Source organism: Coptis chinensis, chromosome 2 (genome assembly GCF_015680905.1).
Source record: "Coptis chinensis isolate HL-2020 chromosome 2, ASM1568090v1, whole genome shotgun sequence".
NCBI lineage: Eukaryota > Viridiplantae > Streptophyta > Magnoliopsida > Ranunculales > Ranunculaceae > Coptis > Coptis chinensis.
In genome coordinates, this window is record NC_141457.1 from 21,712,789 (window position 1) to 21,733,040 (window position 20,252).

Here is a 20,252-nt window from a genome sequence, read left to right on the forward strand (position 1 = left end):
CACTGATAACTGATTACATTTACTTTCTAATACCTTCATTAAGACCAAGTTCATTCTTTAAAATACCCAGGCAAACTATATATAACCTTAACTCCTGAATGACTTCGGAATAAGCATTTTGAAAATCTCGACTGTCTCCTTAAACATAAGAGGCTTCTCGAGAACTTCACAAACTCTGTAAAACTCTCTTGCCTTTTCTTTTTGGGTTTTCACAGCAGCAACCTGAACAAGGGGATAACGTTCCCTAAGCAGTCGGACAAAACCAACAGCAATGAAGTGATCGATCCAATTAGCTTTGGAGGATATGAGAACCATATTAACAGACTTGTCTCTCGTAGCAGCAACACTAGTCTTCACCATGACCGCTTTCAACTTGGAAAACTGTATAGGACCTTAATATCTTCCGATCTAGTCACGTCGAAGTCGCACTGGTGCTTATCAAACACATTCTCATTTGGAAAATACCCATTACAAATTGGACAATTAAAATGTAGGGCAGCTTCGAGGGCATCTTCGAGTGGAACCTCTTCTATTCCTAAGAGCCGGGATGCAGTCTCTAGCATGGTCGTCTTGACAACTTTCTTTTCTCAACTTATCCAATAATGCAACCGATGCGAGTAGGTTCTATGGGATCGGCAAAGCGAGCGCTGTGAGCGGCATTATGGGCTCGGCAATGCGACGATGCGAGCTGCATTATTGGATCGGCTACTCGAGCGGCAATTCAAATGATCGGCAACTCGAGCGGCAATTCTTTCCAGCGGCAATTCAAATGGATCAGCACACCAGCGGCAATTCAATAAATCGAGTGGCATCGGCAGTTCATAGCGTCGGCAATCAAAGGATCGGCAATTGATTTATCGAGTAACAATTATTCAAACTCTGATTAGCAAGTTCAAACAAACTGATCGGTTTGGATATTATCCCTCGGTTTTGGAATGTGTTGTTCAAAGTTCAGAACTTTCAAACTCTTAGAACTTTGAATAGTGAATAACTCGATCCGACGAATAAATTGCTGGGTTCGAAGGATCGGTTTCGAATTTCGTATGAAAAAGGCAAAAAGGAAATCAAATTGAAGTGCAATAGGTCGGCAACTTGAATTTGTTATTGGTCGGTTTCGTATGAACAGTGCAATAGGTCGGTTTTTGAATTTGTTATTGGTCGGCAACTTGAAGTGGTTGGTCAATTTTAACCATATTAATTAGATGTGGAGAAGGATTTTGATATAGAACCGGCTTAAAGAGTTACATATATAAATAAAGGTGGGTTGAACTTCAAAAGGAAGGTTGGTATTTCAGTAGCTAACAAATAAGATATTGATTGGGTAGTAAACTAATTAGTTTATATTGAGGGAAGACTAAGGAATATTTCGGTTCATCGAGAGATCGGTTATAGACCGTTCAGTTGTGAGTGGTGATCGGCAATTGGGAATTGGGAGATTTTTGGAGTTTTGCTGTGAAAGGATATATATCTGTTGTGAAGATAGATTTTTGGAGAGTTGTTGCAAAGGGATATATATCTAGAAACGTAGTGAAGTGGGAGAGTGGAACAACCGTTTGTGACTCTAGCTTGCGGGTTCGATTATTTTATAAAAGGGGGAGACGAAAGGTATTGTGTGTTAGAGTAGAGATAAAAGGAGAACTTGCTGGGCTGGAGTTACAGACTATTAGACTGAAGAGAAATTTGAGAGAGCAAAAAGGTTTGCAAATCTTCTTTTCTTCGTCAAGCGTCAGTTAAGTGTTCGAGACTTCTTTGTTTATAGTTAGTATATTCTTTGCTTGGAACTTTCTTTTAATCAAAACCTGATATTTTTTGCTTAATGGAAAGAGTTTATAATTTGAATAGGAGATGGGGTGATAAAGGGGATTTTAATATGAATAGGGTGGCGAAGGATATTGATTCTAATAGTTTGAGAGCACAGTATGATATTGGAGATGATGTTTCTATTGAGTATGTTGGTAGCGATATCGACCAAAAATGTGAAAATGACGAGATAATTTTATTGTTTTCTCATTTTTGGCTTGGTTGTAGTGTTCCATTTCGAAAATCAGTTTTCGAGTTATTAGCTCGATGGAGAGTACATCTTTTACAATTATCTCCTGGCTATTGGGCTATATTTGTTCGTGTAGTGAGAATTTGTAAGGTTTATCAAAAGAGTATGTCGTCAGACCTTTTGTTTGAGTTATTGAAGCCTCTGCGACAAAACAAGGCTTCTTCTAAAAGTTATGCGTTGGGATATCATAACCATCACAACCAGAATTATCGATTTTATGGGATGCCTTCCAACTACAAGAATGCGAAATTGTATGGTTTTAAGATCAAAGGCAATTGGAGGTTCGAAAATATTGATTATCCTAACAATATATCAGGTAAGATGTTAACTCAATATTCTTGTAATTATAATTTTAAATAGTTAGCATCACATTTTGATTATCTTGTTATTTTTATTTTTATTTTTTTTATATTTATATAGGGAATTTTCTGAAGTTTCCAAATAAATCAGTGTTTAGCAGTGAGATGATAAAAAAGAAATTTGTTAGTTTGTTTAGTCATAATGCAGATGTCTATGATCTGTCGTTTCCAGACGATATTGTAGATTATTATCATGATATATAGAAACTGGACTGCTTAATGAGCCTAGGGAATTAGCACCTTATTGTGGCTCAAAGAAGAGAAAGAATGTTATTGTAGATGATAGTAGTGAAGATGACGAAGAAGTAGAAGGAGATGACTCTGAGGATAGTGGACAAGAAAATATTAGAAAGAAGAAAAGAAGTGTACGTCCAAAAAGATGGAAAAGAAACGGGGGATAACTCAAGTAAAATTGAGGAAGGGATTGAGAGTCGAGAAATGAATGCATTATATATTTTTTTTTTTTAAAATATCATATATGTAATACCTATAATATGTTTTGAAATGATGTTTCATTATGACAGATTTTTTGTCTTCCTGCACAAAAAACTACTGATGTGCTTAATATTGATGATGATGATGATATCGGTGAGGAAGCGATGGCTAACAGTATATCTGGACTTGATGTTAGTGTTGATCTTGTTTCTGTGATTTAGAATAATATTCGTTATTGATTGTTTAATGGTTCTTTTGGTAATGTAGATTGAAAAAGTTTTCGATGGTGGAGATACAATGGGTTCAACTTCTGTTGTCAAGATCAATTTTAGAGTGCCAACTCCTTTTGATGGAAGTAGTTTTGGAGTTCCAACACCTGTTGTTGGCACCAATGCTGGTGTAGCAACTTCTGCCGATGGCACCATTGCTGGTGTAACAACTTCTACCGATGGCACCATTGCTGGTGTGTCGAGTTTAGTATCAACTGTTGTTATCACTAGTGCTGGATTGCCGACTTCTATTGACACCGATGCAGGCATGTCAACAGAAGTGTCTACTATGGTTAGTACCAACATCATTGTTGGCTCAACTGTACCTTCTTCAATGCAGCTAGGGATGAGCGGTAGTTCTACAATGCATGTGCTCATCACTCCAGACGTGCAAGCCTTGGCAATTGAAGGTTAGATGTTGAATATTTATTTTAATAGTATTGACTTATTATTATATATTATTATTTTAAATTATTTTGTCTAATATTTCAGATCCAGAGTTATTATGTTTGGATTATCAACGAAGTGTATATTTTAGAAAAACCGTTAATATGTTGAATTCAAAGCTTGCAGAGGTAAATGTGGGTGTGTGTGTGTGTGTGTGTTTTTTTTTTCACATTATTTTTGTTCTCTTAGGCGTCAAAGCTTGGGGATTGTGCTAAAGAAATCTTAGAAGCTAAAGAAAATTATAAGATTAAAACCAGTGAATATGCGCGATTGAGAAATATTTGGAAGGAGAGAGAGCTCATCTTTCAGGAGAATGAACGATTGAGAGAAGTACTTTTGAGAAATGAAGTAGTTTTGCACGATTATGAGATGAAAATGAATATCATGAAAGCTAAATTGTCGAAACATAATCAAGAAATTGTTGTTCTCAGGGAGTAGAAGGTTTTGAGTGATGAAGTTGAGATTTTAAAATGTGAGAAATTGGAATTGGCTAAACGAGTTTGCGAGGCTGAGGGGATTAGAGGAGACTACAAGGTCCTATTGGAAGAGAATGCATTTTTTAAGAAGGAGTTAGATGAATATCATGAGAGGGTGGAAAATTTTAGGGTTGGGTGTGAAGAGAAGGATGATATGATTGAGAAGCATGTAGTTGAAACTAAACAATCTGGGGCGTTGTTGCGTGAAGCATCGGCAAGTGTTGGACTTTGAAAATCGAGAGATTCTGAGAAACGGGAAAAATTGCAGCAGCTGTCAGATTATTATACTATGTGTTATAGGAAGTTGGAAGATGTATCACTGTCGGATCTAAAAGGTGTTCCAGTTCCAGTGGAGGATAGCATTATGCCGCAACTTCTTGAGTGAAGTTTTTGTTTTTTATTGTTAGGATGATGTGAGGTTAGGTTACGGTTTTTTCTTTCTCGATTATGTTTATTTTTTCCACTGTATTCATGATATTTGGTTTTTATCTATTTTTTATTAGATTGGTAATCAGAATATATAGGTCGGTCAAAATATATAAGAGTTGGGTAATCTGGCCTTGAGGTAGGTCGGCAAAATAGATATAAGTATTAAGGATAACGTAATTGGGGTGTCGCCGCCCCCATAATATAATAATAACGTAATGAAATTTGGGGTGTCGCCGCCCCCATAATGTAATGATAATATAATGAAATTTGAGGGGTCACCGCCCCCAAGATAACGTAATGAAATTTGGGGTGTCGCCGCCCCCATAGTGTAATGATAACGTAATGAAATCTGGGGTGTCGTCACCCCCATAGTGTAATGATAACATAATGAAATCTGGGGTGTCGCCGATAGTATAATGATAACGTAATTAAATTTGGAGTGTCGCCGCCCCCATAGTGTAATGATAACGTAATGAAATCTGGGGTATCGCCGCCCCCATAATGTAATAATAACGTAATGAAATCTGGGGTGTCGCCGCCCCCATAGTATAATGATAACGTAATGAAATTTGGGGTGTCGCCGCCCCCATAGTGTAATGATAACGTAATTAAATCTGAGGTGTCGCCGCCCTCATAGTGTAATGCTAACGTAATTAAATTTGGGGTGTCGCCGCCCCCATAGTGTAAGTGTAATGATAACGTAATGAAATTTGGAGTATTTGATTCCTAGTTAAAACGAAAGATAGATCGAATTTTATTGAATTATGAAATGATTACAATGAATGAAAAACAAAACATTCAACGATAAAACTTTTTCAAATGAAAAGCATTCCATGGCTTGACAAATTTTTCTCCAGTGATTCTACGAAAGAAATAAGACCCTTTAGATGCTGGCCTATCAATGATGAACGGTCCTTCCCAATTCTTTGACAGCTTCCCAGATTCAATGAGCTTCTGTTTTCGGCTAAGTACCCAATCTTCTGGTTCAAAACTCTTGAGGCGAAGCTTTCTATCATATTTGCATTTCATGTCTTCCTGATATTTTATTAGACATTGTAAAGCTTCTTCTCGAGTTTTATCGATTGAGTCTGCCACCAAAGTTAGAGCAGCATCATTGTTTCCAGTTTGTACCGCTTCTGTCCTTGTAGTTGGTGCAATTAATTCTGTCGGGAGGACAGCATCCATGCCATAAGCTAGGTTGAAAGGGGAAAGATTGGTAGAATGCTTTGGAGTGGTGCGATAAGCCCAAAGCACTGCTGGTAACTCTTTAACCCAATTTCCTTTTGTTTCATTAAGCTTCTTCTTCAAAGTCGAGAGAATCGTCTTATTGGTTGCTTATGCTTGTCTATTTGCTTGTGGATAATATGCAGCGGAAAAATTATGCTGAATTTTTAGTGAGGCGCAAAATTTGTGAATTTCTTCCGCATCAAATTGTTTACCATTGTTAGAGACGATGTTAGATGGAATTCCAAAGCGACAAACGATGTCTTTCCATAAGAAATGTCGTACATCTGTTGTTGAGATGTTGACAAGCGGTTGAGCTTCTACCCATTTAGTGAAATAATCAGTCGCAACCAATAAAAATCGTACACTTCCAGGAGCCTTTGGTAGGGGTCCCACAATATCCAAGCCCCATTTCGCAAAAGGCCAAAGGCTTAGAATTGGGTGGAGTTCCGTTGCTGGGAGTTTGCCCATATTTGCATGTTTTTGACATGGTATGCATTTTTGGGCAAATTCCACTGAGTGTCTTTGCATGCTAGGCCACCAGTATCCTTGAGTCATGGCTTTATGTGCAAGACTACGTCCCCCAGAATGGTTTCCACAAAGTCCGGAGTGTATTTCTTTGAGAACTAGATGACCTTGATCTTTGGAAAGACATCTGAGAAGAGGACTGAAGTTGTTTGCTTTCCTATAAAGTAGGAGCTTGCCTTTAGAATTTGGAATTATGACAAATTTCCAGGCATCTCTCTTAATTTTGTAGGAAATTGAGGAATCCTCAGGTAGAGTTCCATGTTGCAAAAATTCTAAATAAGTAGGTCTCCAATCATCTGGTGAAGAATCACTGTCGATAGATTGGAGATCCAAATGTGGTACTTCTGGAGAATTATTTGCTTCATGGGACTCATCTTCCATATCAACATTGCTTTGGTCGGCATCCTGTGTGAGTGGAGAATCACTCTCAAAATGATGATCGGCCAAATCTTGATGGTCGGCTAAATCTTCTTGAGTTGCTTCCTCTGAGTGAGATTCTGAACTTGTGCCGGCCGATTGAGCTAGCTCTTCTCTCTTTCTTTTCCTTGTTGTTATGGCATTTACTTGATCGAATTCGAAATGCCGAGATGTCGTTTGGAAATAGCATAGATGAGCAATATATAAGTTTTGAACATTTTCTTCTATAACAGTTATGCTTGGAAAAGGTTGGAAATCAATATAGATTTTTCTTTCATTGTTAACATCAACTGCGGCAGAGAGAGAGGCTAAGGCATCGGCGTGACGATTATCATTGCGAGAGCATTGGTGAACTGCAATGGATTTGAAATGAATGGATAGCTTATGCATTTTTCGGACATATGCAGCCATCCTATCATTTCGAGCAACAAATGATCCGCCAAATTGATTCGCAACAAGCTTTGAGTCAGTGAATAACTCGATCTTTGTCACCCCTGTGTCAAGTTCGTCAGCGATTGCATAAAGAACCGCTTCATATTTAGCTTCATTGTTTGATGCGCAAAATCCGAGGCGAACAGATTTTTCAATTTTCTCGCCATCAGGTCAGATCAAAACACAACCAAGACCTGAACCTGATTTGTTCTTGGAACTGTCCGTGTGTAGAATCCATAAAAAAGGGTCGGCACTTGTGGATGGATCAGCTGATCCTTGTTGTGGATTAGGAGGAGGTTCCTCAAACTGCTCTTCCATGGTCCGTATGTCATCGACAGGAAAATTGGCCATAAGTGATGCCATTGCGTGGCCTTTCTCAGATGATCGGGCTTTGTAGATAATCTCGTAGGCACTCAAATATGTTTCCCATTCTGCTAATCTGCTCAAATCAGCATTTCGAAGAACTTTTCTCAAGGGGTATTCAGTGTAGACATTGATGATACGCCCTTATAAATAAGGCTTCAATCTTCGTGCACTATGGACAAGTGAGAGAGCTATTTTCTCAATCTGTGAATACTTTGCTTCTGAAGCTGTAAGGGTCTTACTTATGAAGAAAATTGGTTGTTCATTTTCATCATCAATGAATAAGACGGCAGACACGCCTATTTTGATCGCCAAATAAATGCCAATTGTTTGTCCGATGGTCGGACTAGCAAGAATTGGCGGCTGTACTAGGTATTCTTTCATTTTCTGAAAAGCTAGGTCACACTCATCTGTCCATTGTGGGGATCCCTTAATGGCTTGAAAAAAGGGGTGGAGCCGATCTGAATATTTTGAGATAAATCTACCCAAAGCTGTTATCCTACCCGTAAGTTGCTGGATCTGCTTCTTTGTTTTTGGCGAGGGCATTTCGGTAATTGCACAGATTTGATCAGGATTAGCTTCAATGCCTCGTTTGGTCATAAGATATCCAAGAAATTTACCCGATGCTAACCCAAATGCGCATTTTGTTGGATTTAGACGCATTCGAATATGCACAAGCCGATCAAAGAATTTTTGCAAGTGATGAAGGTGAGAAGACTCTTCATGCGACTTGATGACCATATCGTCAATATAAGCTTCCATAAACTTGCCTAAGAAGTCTGAAAATGATGTATTTATAAATTTCTGATATGTTGCTGGTGCATTTTTTAGACTGAAAGACATTACCTTATAGCAAAATAAGCCTTGGTCTGTTATGAAAGTTGTAAGTTCTTGTTCATCTTCAGCTAATGCAATTTGATAAAATCCCATTGAGGCATCCATAAAAGAAATTCGTTTAAACCCTGAAGTGGCATCAACCATTTCAGAAATACGAGGCAAGGGATACGGGTGAACAGGACATTTTTTATTGATATCAGTAAAATCAACACAGATTCTAAGTTTCCCATTTTTCTTAGGGACCGCTACTACATTGGATATCCATTTCGGATATAGTACAGGCCTAATAAAATTAACACTTAGAAGTTTGTCGATCTCTTCTTTCACTTTGAGCTTTCGATCGGGAGCCATTCGGCGAGGCTTCTGACGCACTGGCTTTTGTGTTTTGTCGATATCCAGCCTGTGACATGCAAGTGAAGGATCAATCCCAAGCATTTGTTCGACCATCCATGCAAACATTGTGCAATTTTTCTTCAAAAGCTCAATGAGTTCATCCTGTTCCTTCTTGGAAATTTTCGCAAAAATAAAAGTGGTTTCTTCTTCCTTGTTGCCGATTTGTACTTCGAGGAGCCTGCCGATGGTCGGGGGGCCACCTAAACGCTGCTCCATAGTGTTTACCCGGCCAATAGAATTCTGTAATTGCTATTTTACCCCATCGACATTTAGGATGGTGTTGCCCTTGACTTCCGAATCTTTATAATCTTCGAGTACAGACTCATGTCACTTCAAAGCTGCTATCTGATCACTTCGAACTTTGCATACCATACCATCACACCAGAACTTGATAGCCTGATGGAAAGTAGAAACGACAGCTCCCATTGAGTGGATCCAATCTCTTCCCAGAATGACATTGTAAGAGGAGTTACAATCCATGAGAAGAAAATCAATTGTAACTTCCTTGTTCATTAATGTCACCGGAAGAGAGCATCTACCAATTGATTTTGCTGCTGTCCCATCGAAGCCTATGATTGGATTTGGATCGGGAACTATCATTTTCTCGGGGAGATTGAGTCCTTTGTAACAACGCTTGTAGATCACACTTGCCGAACTACCTATATCGATCATGATTTTCTACACACGATGAATTCCAACAAAATCTTGTATTACAACAGCATCATAATGAGGATGGTGCACTCCTATTAGATTAGTGTCAATCCAACAGAGAGGTCCTTCCTCATAAGTCTCAGTACCCATACCGTGGAGAAAATCATATCCACTATAAACATAGTGGTGGCTGAGATCAATGATCTTGGAGTGATTGAAATTCTTGCGCTGGGTGTTAGACATTGAATCAACTCTGGCATGACCGACTTTGATTATATTGTGTGCGGTCACGACTAAAGCTTGTTTCATTTTACCCAACACATAATCCTGGTGCATACCCTTCTCGATCAAACCTTGGATTCTACCCCTTAGAGATCGGCATTGTTCAGTTTCATGACCAAAATCGTTGTGGAATTTGCACCACAGTGATTTGTCACGTGTAGCCTTGGTATCTTCGGAGAGAGGAAAAGGTGGAGATAAGATATTCTTTCCCTTAATCTTCTCATAGATAATAACATACTTCTCGTTGGGGGTGGTAAGCTTTAACTCGGGAAGTTTCTTTTATTCTTTGTCGTTCCATTGTTGTGGCCTACCATCACTTTTGAACTTTTGATCGGTAGTTTGTTGAAAGTTCGATTTTTTACTTTGTTCATGCGGCTTGCTTATCCTATCCCTATCTCTGTGAACTCGTGCCGATACATCATCTTCAACTCGAATAAACTATTGAGTTCAAGCAAAAAGTTCATAACAAGTTGTTGGGACGTCTTTTACTATAGAGTTGTAAACGCCGTCCCTATCATAATTAATGCCTTCCTTGAAAGCATAAATGACAAGAATATCAGATGTATCTGAAATTTCAACAGCCGCTTTCCAAAATCTCGTAACAAACTTACTGAGTTTTTCGTCCTTTTGTTGTTTAATACTGAATAGAGAATCAATATTTTTCGGTTCTTTCCAATTGTGACGAAAATGCTCGTCAAATTTATATGCAAGATCAGTAAAATTATGGATGGATCTTTCTGGAAGCATGTTAAACCATCTCATCGACTCAATTCCAATGAGTGTGGACGGGAATAACTTGCAAAGAAGAGCATCGTCGAAAGTCCATAAGATCATCTTGTTTCTGTAATTAACAAGATGCATCAAAGGATCTCCATCAATCTCATCATACTTTTCGAATTCTGGCTGCTTGAAGTCCTTGTGATAAACGGTTGTTTGGATTCGAAGAGAGAAGGGAGAATCGATACCACTCTCTATAGTGAGATTTCGTATTTTGTTTTCTCGTGACTCCTTATCATTAACCGCCTTGAGTATCATTTCATGGAGACGTCGTTCAGAAAATGGAACATTCTCTCGACCATGGTCACGACCGAACTGTGGACGTTTTGGCCAAGATTTCTTCGGAGGAGGTGGAGTGAGTTCTCATCGACCTGTCCATGCAGGTGAAGGTGGCCGAGCCAGTAGTGGAGATCAGTTCCTTCGTCTCCTATGGTGAACATCGGAGAGTACGGACGGAGTGCTGGACTGTCACAACCATTTTCTTGACCTGATGCAAGTAAGTCTCTATCTCTATGGCTACCATTGTCAACATACTTTGGCCGACAATGAGCTCTTGGATTGGGACTACAACTTGGGCGACTAGGTTGTGAACTGGAATTGCTTGGTGAATAGTGCTGCTGTCGGGATCGGCACATATTGCTGTTGCGACGAGGACTTGCAATGGCTTGCCTACCCCTCCTAGAGCTTGGGGTAGGAACTTCATGAGTTTTTCGTTCGTTGGGTAGTCTACCTTGCCGACTTATATGCATATTTTGCCGATCTCCCTTTGTACGGTTCGAATCGTCTAAACCGGTTTTCGTCATGAGATCTTTTGTGAGTTGGTGATCCCTCACAGGGTGATCGGCATCAAGGTCGGCAGAGGAGTTTGTGGATTCGCTTACGATTACACTGGAAAGTGTTAGCTTTCGGCGTTGCACATTCTGTTTGCGTGAAGGCTTTCGTAAGCGACTTGCACGGTTTCTCTTGGTGCGGGAGTTTGTACTTGGAGTCTTTGACAGAGATGCTTCAGTGTTCAAACGATCCCAAACACTTTTTGTCGTGGACCCTGAATCATCTTCGAGAAGTTGACGCAGCTGTTTCTTCAAATTGTTATTCTTGCTCTCCAATTGTCGGAGACGACGGTCGACTTGAGTTGATGGATCAGATACATGGATACCTACTCTCTCAGTCGCAGATGGCCGAGGACCATCGGACTTAGAAAGTGAATTCCCAGTAGAAGGGGAGTGCTTAACTTGTGCGGTAAAAGGGATACTTTCACCGTTGTTTATTTTTCAAGAAGCCATTGACGTAACTTTTGTTTTGTGGTTTAGGGTATCCCCACAGACGGCGCCAAATATGTTTCAGCAAGATTTGCCAAAACACACCAGTTGAGGGTCAGAAGTAATGATTTTTTGGAGATGGTGAAGGAGATGGTGGTTGGGAAAAGATGAGACTAGACTTCGGTTTTGAAGTTGCCTACGTACCCAAATGTATTGCTTGGGATCAAGTCTCAATTGCGTAGTTCTGGAAAAATGACTAAGGTTGGATTTTATAAGTAGGATTGGTGATAGTTACTTCCTCGTTTTCCAATATTCCAATCGTGGGATGAAGTTGGAGAACTGGTAGGAGAACTGTCAAATCGTGGGATGAAGTTGGAGAACTGGCGGGTGAACTGTCCAATCGTGGGATGAAGTTGGAGAACTGGCGAGAGATGAAGTTGGAGAAGTGTCATGGGATGAAGTTGGAGAACTGGCGGGAAATGAAGTTGGAGAACTGGCGGGAGATGAAGTTGGAGAACTGGCGGGAGAACTGTCAAATCGTGGGATGAAGTTGGAGAACTGGCGGGTGAACTGTCCAATCGTGATGAAGTTGGAGAACTAGCAGGAGATGAAGTTGGAGAACTGGCACGAGATGAAGTTGGAGAACTGGCGGGAGATGAAGTTGGAGAACTGGCGGGAGATGAAGTTAGAGAACTGTCATGGGATGAAGTTGGTGGAAGTTGTTTGACTCGCAAAACATATGCGCAATTGATATTGATTTTACATGTAGGTATGTAGGCTTTGAGCATGGGCTCTGAGCGTGGGCTTTTTTGTAGATAAGCTCTGAGCGTGGGCTTTTTTATAGATAAGCTCTGAGCATGGGCTCTGAGCGTGGGCTTTTTTATAGATAAACTTTGAGCGTAGACTTTGAGCGTGGGCTTTTTTATAGATGGGCTCTAAGCATGGGCTTGTAATCCTTGTATTGAATTGGGCTTTTATTAGGCCACATTTGTGGGGGCCGGAACAAGTCCAATTCCTGCATTTTTTTGGGCATCACCAAGGTTGAAGATATTGGATCTCCACAGCAATAGACTGAGTGGCGAGATTCTGGCCTCTTTTAGAAATCTATCAAACTTGACACATCTAGATCTCAGCTCCAATAGACTGAGCCAGATTCCGACCTCTTTTGGAAGACTATCAAATTTGACACATCTAGATCTCAGCTCCAATAGACTGAGTGGCCAGATTCCAACCTTTTTTGGAAGACTATCAAACTTGACATATCTAGATCTCAGTGGCAATCTGTCGACAGGTGTTGTATCTGAGGTGCACTTAGCCAAACTCTCGAAATTAAAAATTCTAGACTTAAGCAACAACTCTCTCTCTTTGAAAATAAGGTCTAACTGGATACCTACCTTTCAACTCGATTATATTTATCTGAGTTCTTGTGAAGTAGGACCTCAATTTCTAGAGTGGCTCCGAACACAAACAACACTCGACACACTGCTTATGCAGAATTCAAGCATTTCAGATTCATTATCAAATTGCATTGGAAACCTTTCCTCCTTAGAAATTTTAGATCTCTCTAACAACCAGATATATGGAAAGGTGCCTCCTTTACCTCGCAATGTAACTGAATTGGACCTTTCAAACAACAAAATCTCATGACCTATTCCGAAAACTATTGGCCATATGATCCCTTTTGTTAAGTTTCTCAGTCTTTCCAATAATTCTTTGACTGGAAGCATCCCCGACTCATTGTGTAAAATGCAATCCCTGGTTTTTCTAGATTTAGCATTCAACACTCTATCAGGAATGATTCCTAGTTCAATTGGTCAGCTCCGGATGCTATGAGCGCTGCATTTGAACAACAACAATTTTCACAGAGAGTTTCCTTCAGCCTTGCGAAACTGCCTAATGTTGAGCATTCTTGACCTTGGCGAGAATGCACTTTCAGGGGAGATTCCTTCGTGGATTGGGAAAGGCCTAGTTGGTCTGGAAATTCTAAGTTTAAGATCAAACAGGTTCAATGGTACTATTCCTCCAAAAGTGTGTGATATGGGCCATATGGCTAACCTACACCTACATATATTGGATGTCTCACAGAATAATCTATCTGGGACCATACCTACTTGCTTTGGCAATTTTTTTGGTATGGTGGTTTTCAATGATCCATTTAGGGCTAGGGCCATTGATGTGTATAGAGACACAATTATGCAAGTGATCAAAGGAAGAGATCTTAAGTATCGTATAAGAGATGTACGCGAACTTCCCTTTAACTTAGATCTCTCTGGTAATAATTTTGTCAGCCAGATTCCAGAAGAACTCATGCTCCTTACAGAATTGATTGGTTTGAATATATCTAGAAATCATTTGATAGGAAAGATCCCAGAGAATATTGGTCAGATGAAAAGGTTGGAATCACTTGATTTCTCCTCAAATCATCTTTCTGGTTCAATTCCACCAAGCATTTCGGCAATATCAACTCTAGCCATCCTTGACTTGTCATTCAACAACTTGTCAGGAGCAATACCATCGGGGACTCAACTCCAAACCAATTCTTCTTACATAGGGAATTCAGAACTTTGCGGATTTCCACTTGAAAAGAAATGCTTTCATGACGAACAATCTCAAGCTCCATCTCATAATGATCTCAAAGGACAAGCAGAAAAAGATGATTTGAAGATAAATTGGTTTTATATTGGGATTGTGTCAGGATTCGTGGTGGGAAATTGGGGTGTTTATGTTGTCTTGTTGCTCAAAAAGACTTGGAGACGTGCTTATTTTCGATTTTGTGATGACATCTATGACAAGCTATTTGTGTTTGTAGCTGAAAGGGGGGTTCGGCTAAAGATTAAACTGAAGTGCAGTGAAGTTCAAGATTAAAGTCGACACGTACAGGTCACTTGGTTTGTATCCCTTGATTGATTTCTTTGTTTAATAATCTGATATTGTAATAATGTATTGTTTTTTAAGTTTTTAGTTCATGTTATACTTTGGTTGTTGTTGTTGTGTTTCTAAACTTCTAATGAGAATTCCCTTTCACTCAGTCATAGTACAAACTAGTTAATGCCCATGCCGAATTATTGTGAATTTGTGATTGAGTTAAACACAATCAAAATAAATGAAAGCAGGAAAATTACACTTTTAAAATTGGTACCACAAAGTTACAAGAATGCAGGCCAAGCTCCTTACATCTGAAGCAGAGCCTTCTAAGAAGAGTACATAAGAAAAACCTATAGTATGATCTATATAGTATGTCTTAATTTATAACCAAATTCAGCCAATGATGAATATTAAGCAGATCTTAATTTCGCCTGTGTTATGTTATACTATTTTTATGTAAGGCTAGGCACCCATGTTCATGTTCAAGTTCGTATGTTCCATTGTTCCATTACAACAACAGCCAAAACTTAGACTAGTTTGACTTTTGAGGAATATGCGGAAACGTTTTCTTTTCAAATGGGTACTCAGATTCATGCTCGTTTAATACAACTTGGTATCTATATTGATGTTTATTTGTCAACCAAACTTCTTTACTTCTACTGTCGTAATGGGTATCTTGATTCAGCTCATTTGATATTTAATAATGCAAATCCAATTAGTTGTTTTAGTCAGTTTTTTTTTGGAATACTATGATTCGAGCTTATGTCAATAATCCGAGGTTTATTGATGGAGTTGAATTGTTTTTGGAAATGTGGGGTTTGGGTTTTTTTTTGCCTAATGAATTTACTTACCTTTTTGTTTTCAAGTGTTGTTCTGTTCTTGGGCTTGTTGAGCTTGGTAGAATGATTCATGGTGCGATGATTGTTCATGGATATTGTGAATATGTGTTTGCAGGGAGTGCTTTGTTATATGTGAAATGTGAAATGTGGGTGTTTTGGTGAATCTATTAAATTGTTTGAGAGAATTCCTCAAAGAAATGAGGTTACATGGAATGATGGAATTCAATGGTTTCTAGCTAGGTATGCTCAGAATGGGTATTGGATAAAAGTATTGGAAGCATTAGAGATAATGGGGACGTCTCGAATTGAAGTTAAAGTTAGTTGTTGGAATGCAATCATGGTTGGTATGGTGACGTGGTTTAGGCATTTGAGACTCTAAGAAAGATGTTGGTTTCCGGATCATGTTTGAAGCCCGATTCAGCCCATTTTAATACACTCTTGTCTGTGATACCTAGAGATGTTTTGTTGATTTGGTTGAAGGAGATCCATGGATTTGCTATAAAGCAGAAAGGGATAATAAATGTTGATTCTATAGATGATGACAAACTGAGGGCTTATATTGTTCCTGGGTATGCTTTTCATCATTGTATGAGTTACACCTGACGGCTTTTCGAAGGGATCTCCTTAAAGACTTCTCAATTGTTGATCTCGATCAATGATGTCTAGGTTCATAGAATATAAGCAAACTAATGAAGCCTTTCGTGTTTTCCGAGATATATATGGTAATGCATAATGGAGGGGAATTTAAAGTTGTATCATAGGTTCCTTAGACTCTGCTGCTCCCAAAGTGCAGTGCATCATCTTTGACAGGTGTTTCGGCAATAAACTGCTTCAACACAACGAGAGCAATGGTAAAGAACGCACTAAGAAACAGAGGAATTTGATGTTGAGGGAGATGAAACTGAACCAAGATAATGGCTGCCTAGGTACCCAAGATCTATTATCTAGGGATCAAGTTTCCACGTAGTTCCTTATGAAAAATAATGTGGTATTTATATAGGTAGAGTAGAGAGTCCTTGTAGCTCAAGTAATCTTGTAGCTTGAGTAATTGTGATAGACTATAACTCTCATCTGATAATTATCTATTTGATAAGAAATGAATCTAGACATAAATCAATATACATTAGTGGCAAGCCATGTGGCTAAGGTTCAACCTTAGGCACATGAGTTAATGGGCATGTACTTTGATCCATGGTATTGTAAATTGGGCTTTAGCCCTATTGATTAAATGAATAAAATAGAGACCCCTAATAATGGACATTTGCCACGTATGTGAGGGTCGAAACAACAGGTTTGGAGTGACAGAAATCACATACTTAAATGAAGAAGATGATAAAGCAACAATGAAAAACACCTGTGGTTTATTACTTAATGAAACCTAAAATAAAATATGATGTTCAAGTGATCAATGACTAAGTTACATAGTCTTTATTTATATCTGCAGACTCTCAACTACTAGCAGGGCTTCTCCTAAAGATACTCAACTACTAAGACTCTTGATACTCTCAACTACTAAAACTCAGACAGAGTCAGACTCTGAAAATAACTCTAGACTTAAACAACTAAAAGACTTATTCAACTTCAGAGGACACGACAATAGTCTGCACTAATTTGTAACACTCCCCCTTAGTGAAGACGTACGATCAACAATACTAAGAGCACTACGGAACTTATCAAACTTAGCTCGCAGAAGCGCTTTGGTGAACACATCAGCAACTTGATCATTTGTCCCTATTTTCTGCAAAACAATCTCTTGATTTAACACTTTTTCCCGAACAAAATGATGATGAATCTCAATGTGTTTTGTACGAGCATGAAACACCGGATTTCCAGCTAACTTGATTGTGCTTTCATTGTCATAACTGAGAGGTATTGGAGAATTTAAAGTGACACTAATATCTTGAAGTAGTCACTTAAGCCATATGCATTCTGAAAGCGACCATAGTTCCGCCACATATTCCGCTTACATTGGCTTGAAAAGCTACGCTTTGTCGCTTCTTACTACACCAAGAGACTGCGCAAAAAACGATGCATCGGGCAAGCAATAACCAGTTGTTGAGCGTTGATCTATGACATCTCTAGCCCAATCAGCATCTGCCAAGCCATGTAATGAAAATGGTACATTCGGTTTATAGAGAAGGCCAAACTGCAGTGTGCCTTTCACATATCGAAGGATTCGCTTTCCTGCAACCAAATGACCAACACATGGGATATCCATAAATTGAGACACAACTCCTACAGAGTATGCTAGGTCAGGTCTTGTGATAGTTAGGTAAAATAGACTACCCACAAGCTGACAATACTTGGTGGCATCATTCAATGGAACACCTTCAATTTTTTGTAACATGAGTTGTGGTTCCATGGGAGTGGCTATCGATGTTGAATCTCTCATGCCAAAACGATTCAACAGACTTGTAGCATAAGACTCTTGAGAGACAAAGTACCCATATGTTTTGACAATTTCTAATCCAAGGACAGAGTGAGCCTCTCCCAGATTCTTCATTTCAAACCTTGTAGACAACTCATCCTTAAGACGAGAAATTTCAGCATTGTTGTCGCCGGTGATAATCATATCATCCACATAAAGAAGAAGTATAGTGTACATGGACGAAGTAAACTTGACAAATAAACTAGGACCTGAGCTTGAAGAAGTGAAGCCACAAAAAGAAAGGTATTGTGCAATTTTTCCATACCAGGCGCATGGAGCTTGCTTGAGGCCGTACAACGCCTTTTTGAGCCGACATACATGATTAGGGAACTCATGTGAAACAAATCCATGGGGATGCTCCATAAAAATTTCACGGTCCAGATCACCATAAAGGAAGGCGTTCTTCACGTCAAGCTGCCACAGGTTCCATCCATGGCATGCAGCTAATAAAAAAATAGTTCGAACCATCACCATCTTAGCAACTGGACTGAATGTTTCCTCATAATCCAGTCCGTGTTGTTGAGAAAATCCGTGTGCAACCAAGTGTGCTTTATACCTGTCAACTGTCCCATTGACCTTCTTCTTTAACTTGTAGAGCCATTTACAAGTTACTACCTCAACGTCTGATAAGTGCTCAAAAAGTGCTATTTAACCCTCGATTATGCCTCTTGTTTAGCCATTTTAGTGGACTAATAGTGTTTGTAAGTTATGTTTTATGATTCTACAGGTCAAAGAGAGAGTTTTGTGGAATGTTAGAGAAAATGGGGTAAAACGGAGCAATTTGGAACATTAAGGATCACATGGGAAGCCCGTGGACAATCATGGAGAAGGCTAAGGAATTGGAGCTATTAAAGATGCGACTTGGACCTATTTTAAAGCCTATTTGGAAGCCCAAAGCCAAAGGATTCGTTGCTTGGACCAAAGCCCGCAAAAGAGGATAGAAGGATAGAGCAGAAGAGACAAAATCGGCTAACGCGTCTGGGACGCATGAATCGACACTGTAGCCAATTCCTTCTCAGTTTTGGAGACGAAGTTGGACTCTGAAAAAAGTCTATTTGTATTAGGAAACAAATGACGGTTTGGAATGCTTCTAGAGCTCATTGTAACCTCTATGAATAAAGGACCTAATTGCCTCATGTAATGTGTCAATTCACTTATATTCTTGTCTCCAAAACTTGAGGCAGAGAGAGATTAATAATAAAAGATTAGTTTTAACTAGCTGAGTCTTAATAAATTAGTCTTTCTAGTCTTATGTTCTTCGACTCTTCTTTTTCTTGTTCTTCATGTTCTTCCTTCTCTATGGAAGGCTAATCTTCTCCTTCAAGGGAGGAGATGAAGCCAGTGCTTAAGGTTTAATGATTCTTCTGGTTCATGGTGTTCTTCAGTCAGGTTAGTTCTTTATGTTTTTAGTTATTAGTTCAATTGCCCACACCAGGGGATGGAAGTATAGAATAGGGTTTATGTTTTACAATATTAATATCATGCTAGTGTTCTTTACTTTTCTTCTAATAGTATAGTTCTTTAGAGTTAGGGAAGTATTCTTTGTATTGCCTTAGAAGGAGTAGCTCAGGGAGTGGCTGCCTAGGGGAAGTATTCTTTGTGTTTGCCTTAAGTGGTGATTCATTGAATGACCGCCCTATTAGAAAGTACTCCTTGAGGTTGCTCTCGGTAATACATTGAATGGCTGCCCGAGCTTACATAAAAGGAAAGAAGATATTAATAGCATAAACATAGGAACAACCTTAAGTAGAGTTAATTGTTAACGATGTTTCGTCTAAAAGGGCATCGGCACTCGCTCGATTGCCTAATTGTAGTTTACTTGTAAGAACAACCATGAAGCAGAAGGTCATAGATTAAAAGTATTGGTGGATTCTAATCTCTTGAATTTCCTCTCTTATAAATTCTCAATAGTTTAGTTTAATTTAGTTTAGTATTAGAATCTATAATCTCTACAATCATAGTTTTTAATCCCTTAAACCCCCTTTCCAGTCCTGTCCTTCACATAACATACACTTAAAAGTGGAACGATACCCTACTCATCATTTACTTATTGAGGGATAATTAGGTTTTGATACGCTTCTGTTTTGTTCAACGACCATACACCATCTACATACACAAAAAAGAAATTGGTCAGCGTCCTTTGGCTTTGGTACTAATTCCCATGTATCATTTTTATGCAAAGCCTCAATTTCTTCAGTCATAGCAGCTTCCTATTTAGTTTCTCCTTGAGCTTCTCTATAGCACTTAGGTTCATCATCACACATCAACCCCATGAGAAAACAAGATATCACACTAGAATAGTTAATCTGAACCACATAATCATTGAGTTTATCAGGCTGCCTTCTTGCCCTTATTAACCTTCGAATATCAGTTGCATCTTATGAGACAATTCCTTTAGATAAGGAACTGGTGCTCCCCCTTTCTCCATTAGCAATATCGCTAAATAATGGCTCTAGAGCAGTAATATTACTCCTTACAAGCTCAACAATATA

The 20,252-nt window shown here is 39.0% G+C and overlaps 1 protein-coding gene across 1 annotated transcript; it reads left to right on the plus strand.

The window, feature by feature from the left end:
- The first annotated feature begins 3,664 nt into the window (after positions 1 to 3,664).
- Positions 3,665 to 17,185, plus strand: LOC147515348 (receptor-like protein EIX2). The gene is made up of 4 exons (XM_086592877.1): positions 3,665 to 3,688; positions 3,750 to 3,890; positions 12,610 to 13,267; positions 13,463 to 17,185. Exons 1-4 carry the CDS (start codon positions 3,665 to 3,667, stop codon positions 14,491 to 14,493), a joined length of 1,854 nt encoding a protein of 617 aa, XP_086449003.1. The 3' UTR covers positions 14,494 to 17,185.
- Positions 17,186 to 20,252: the final 3,067 nt, after the last annotated feature.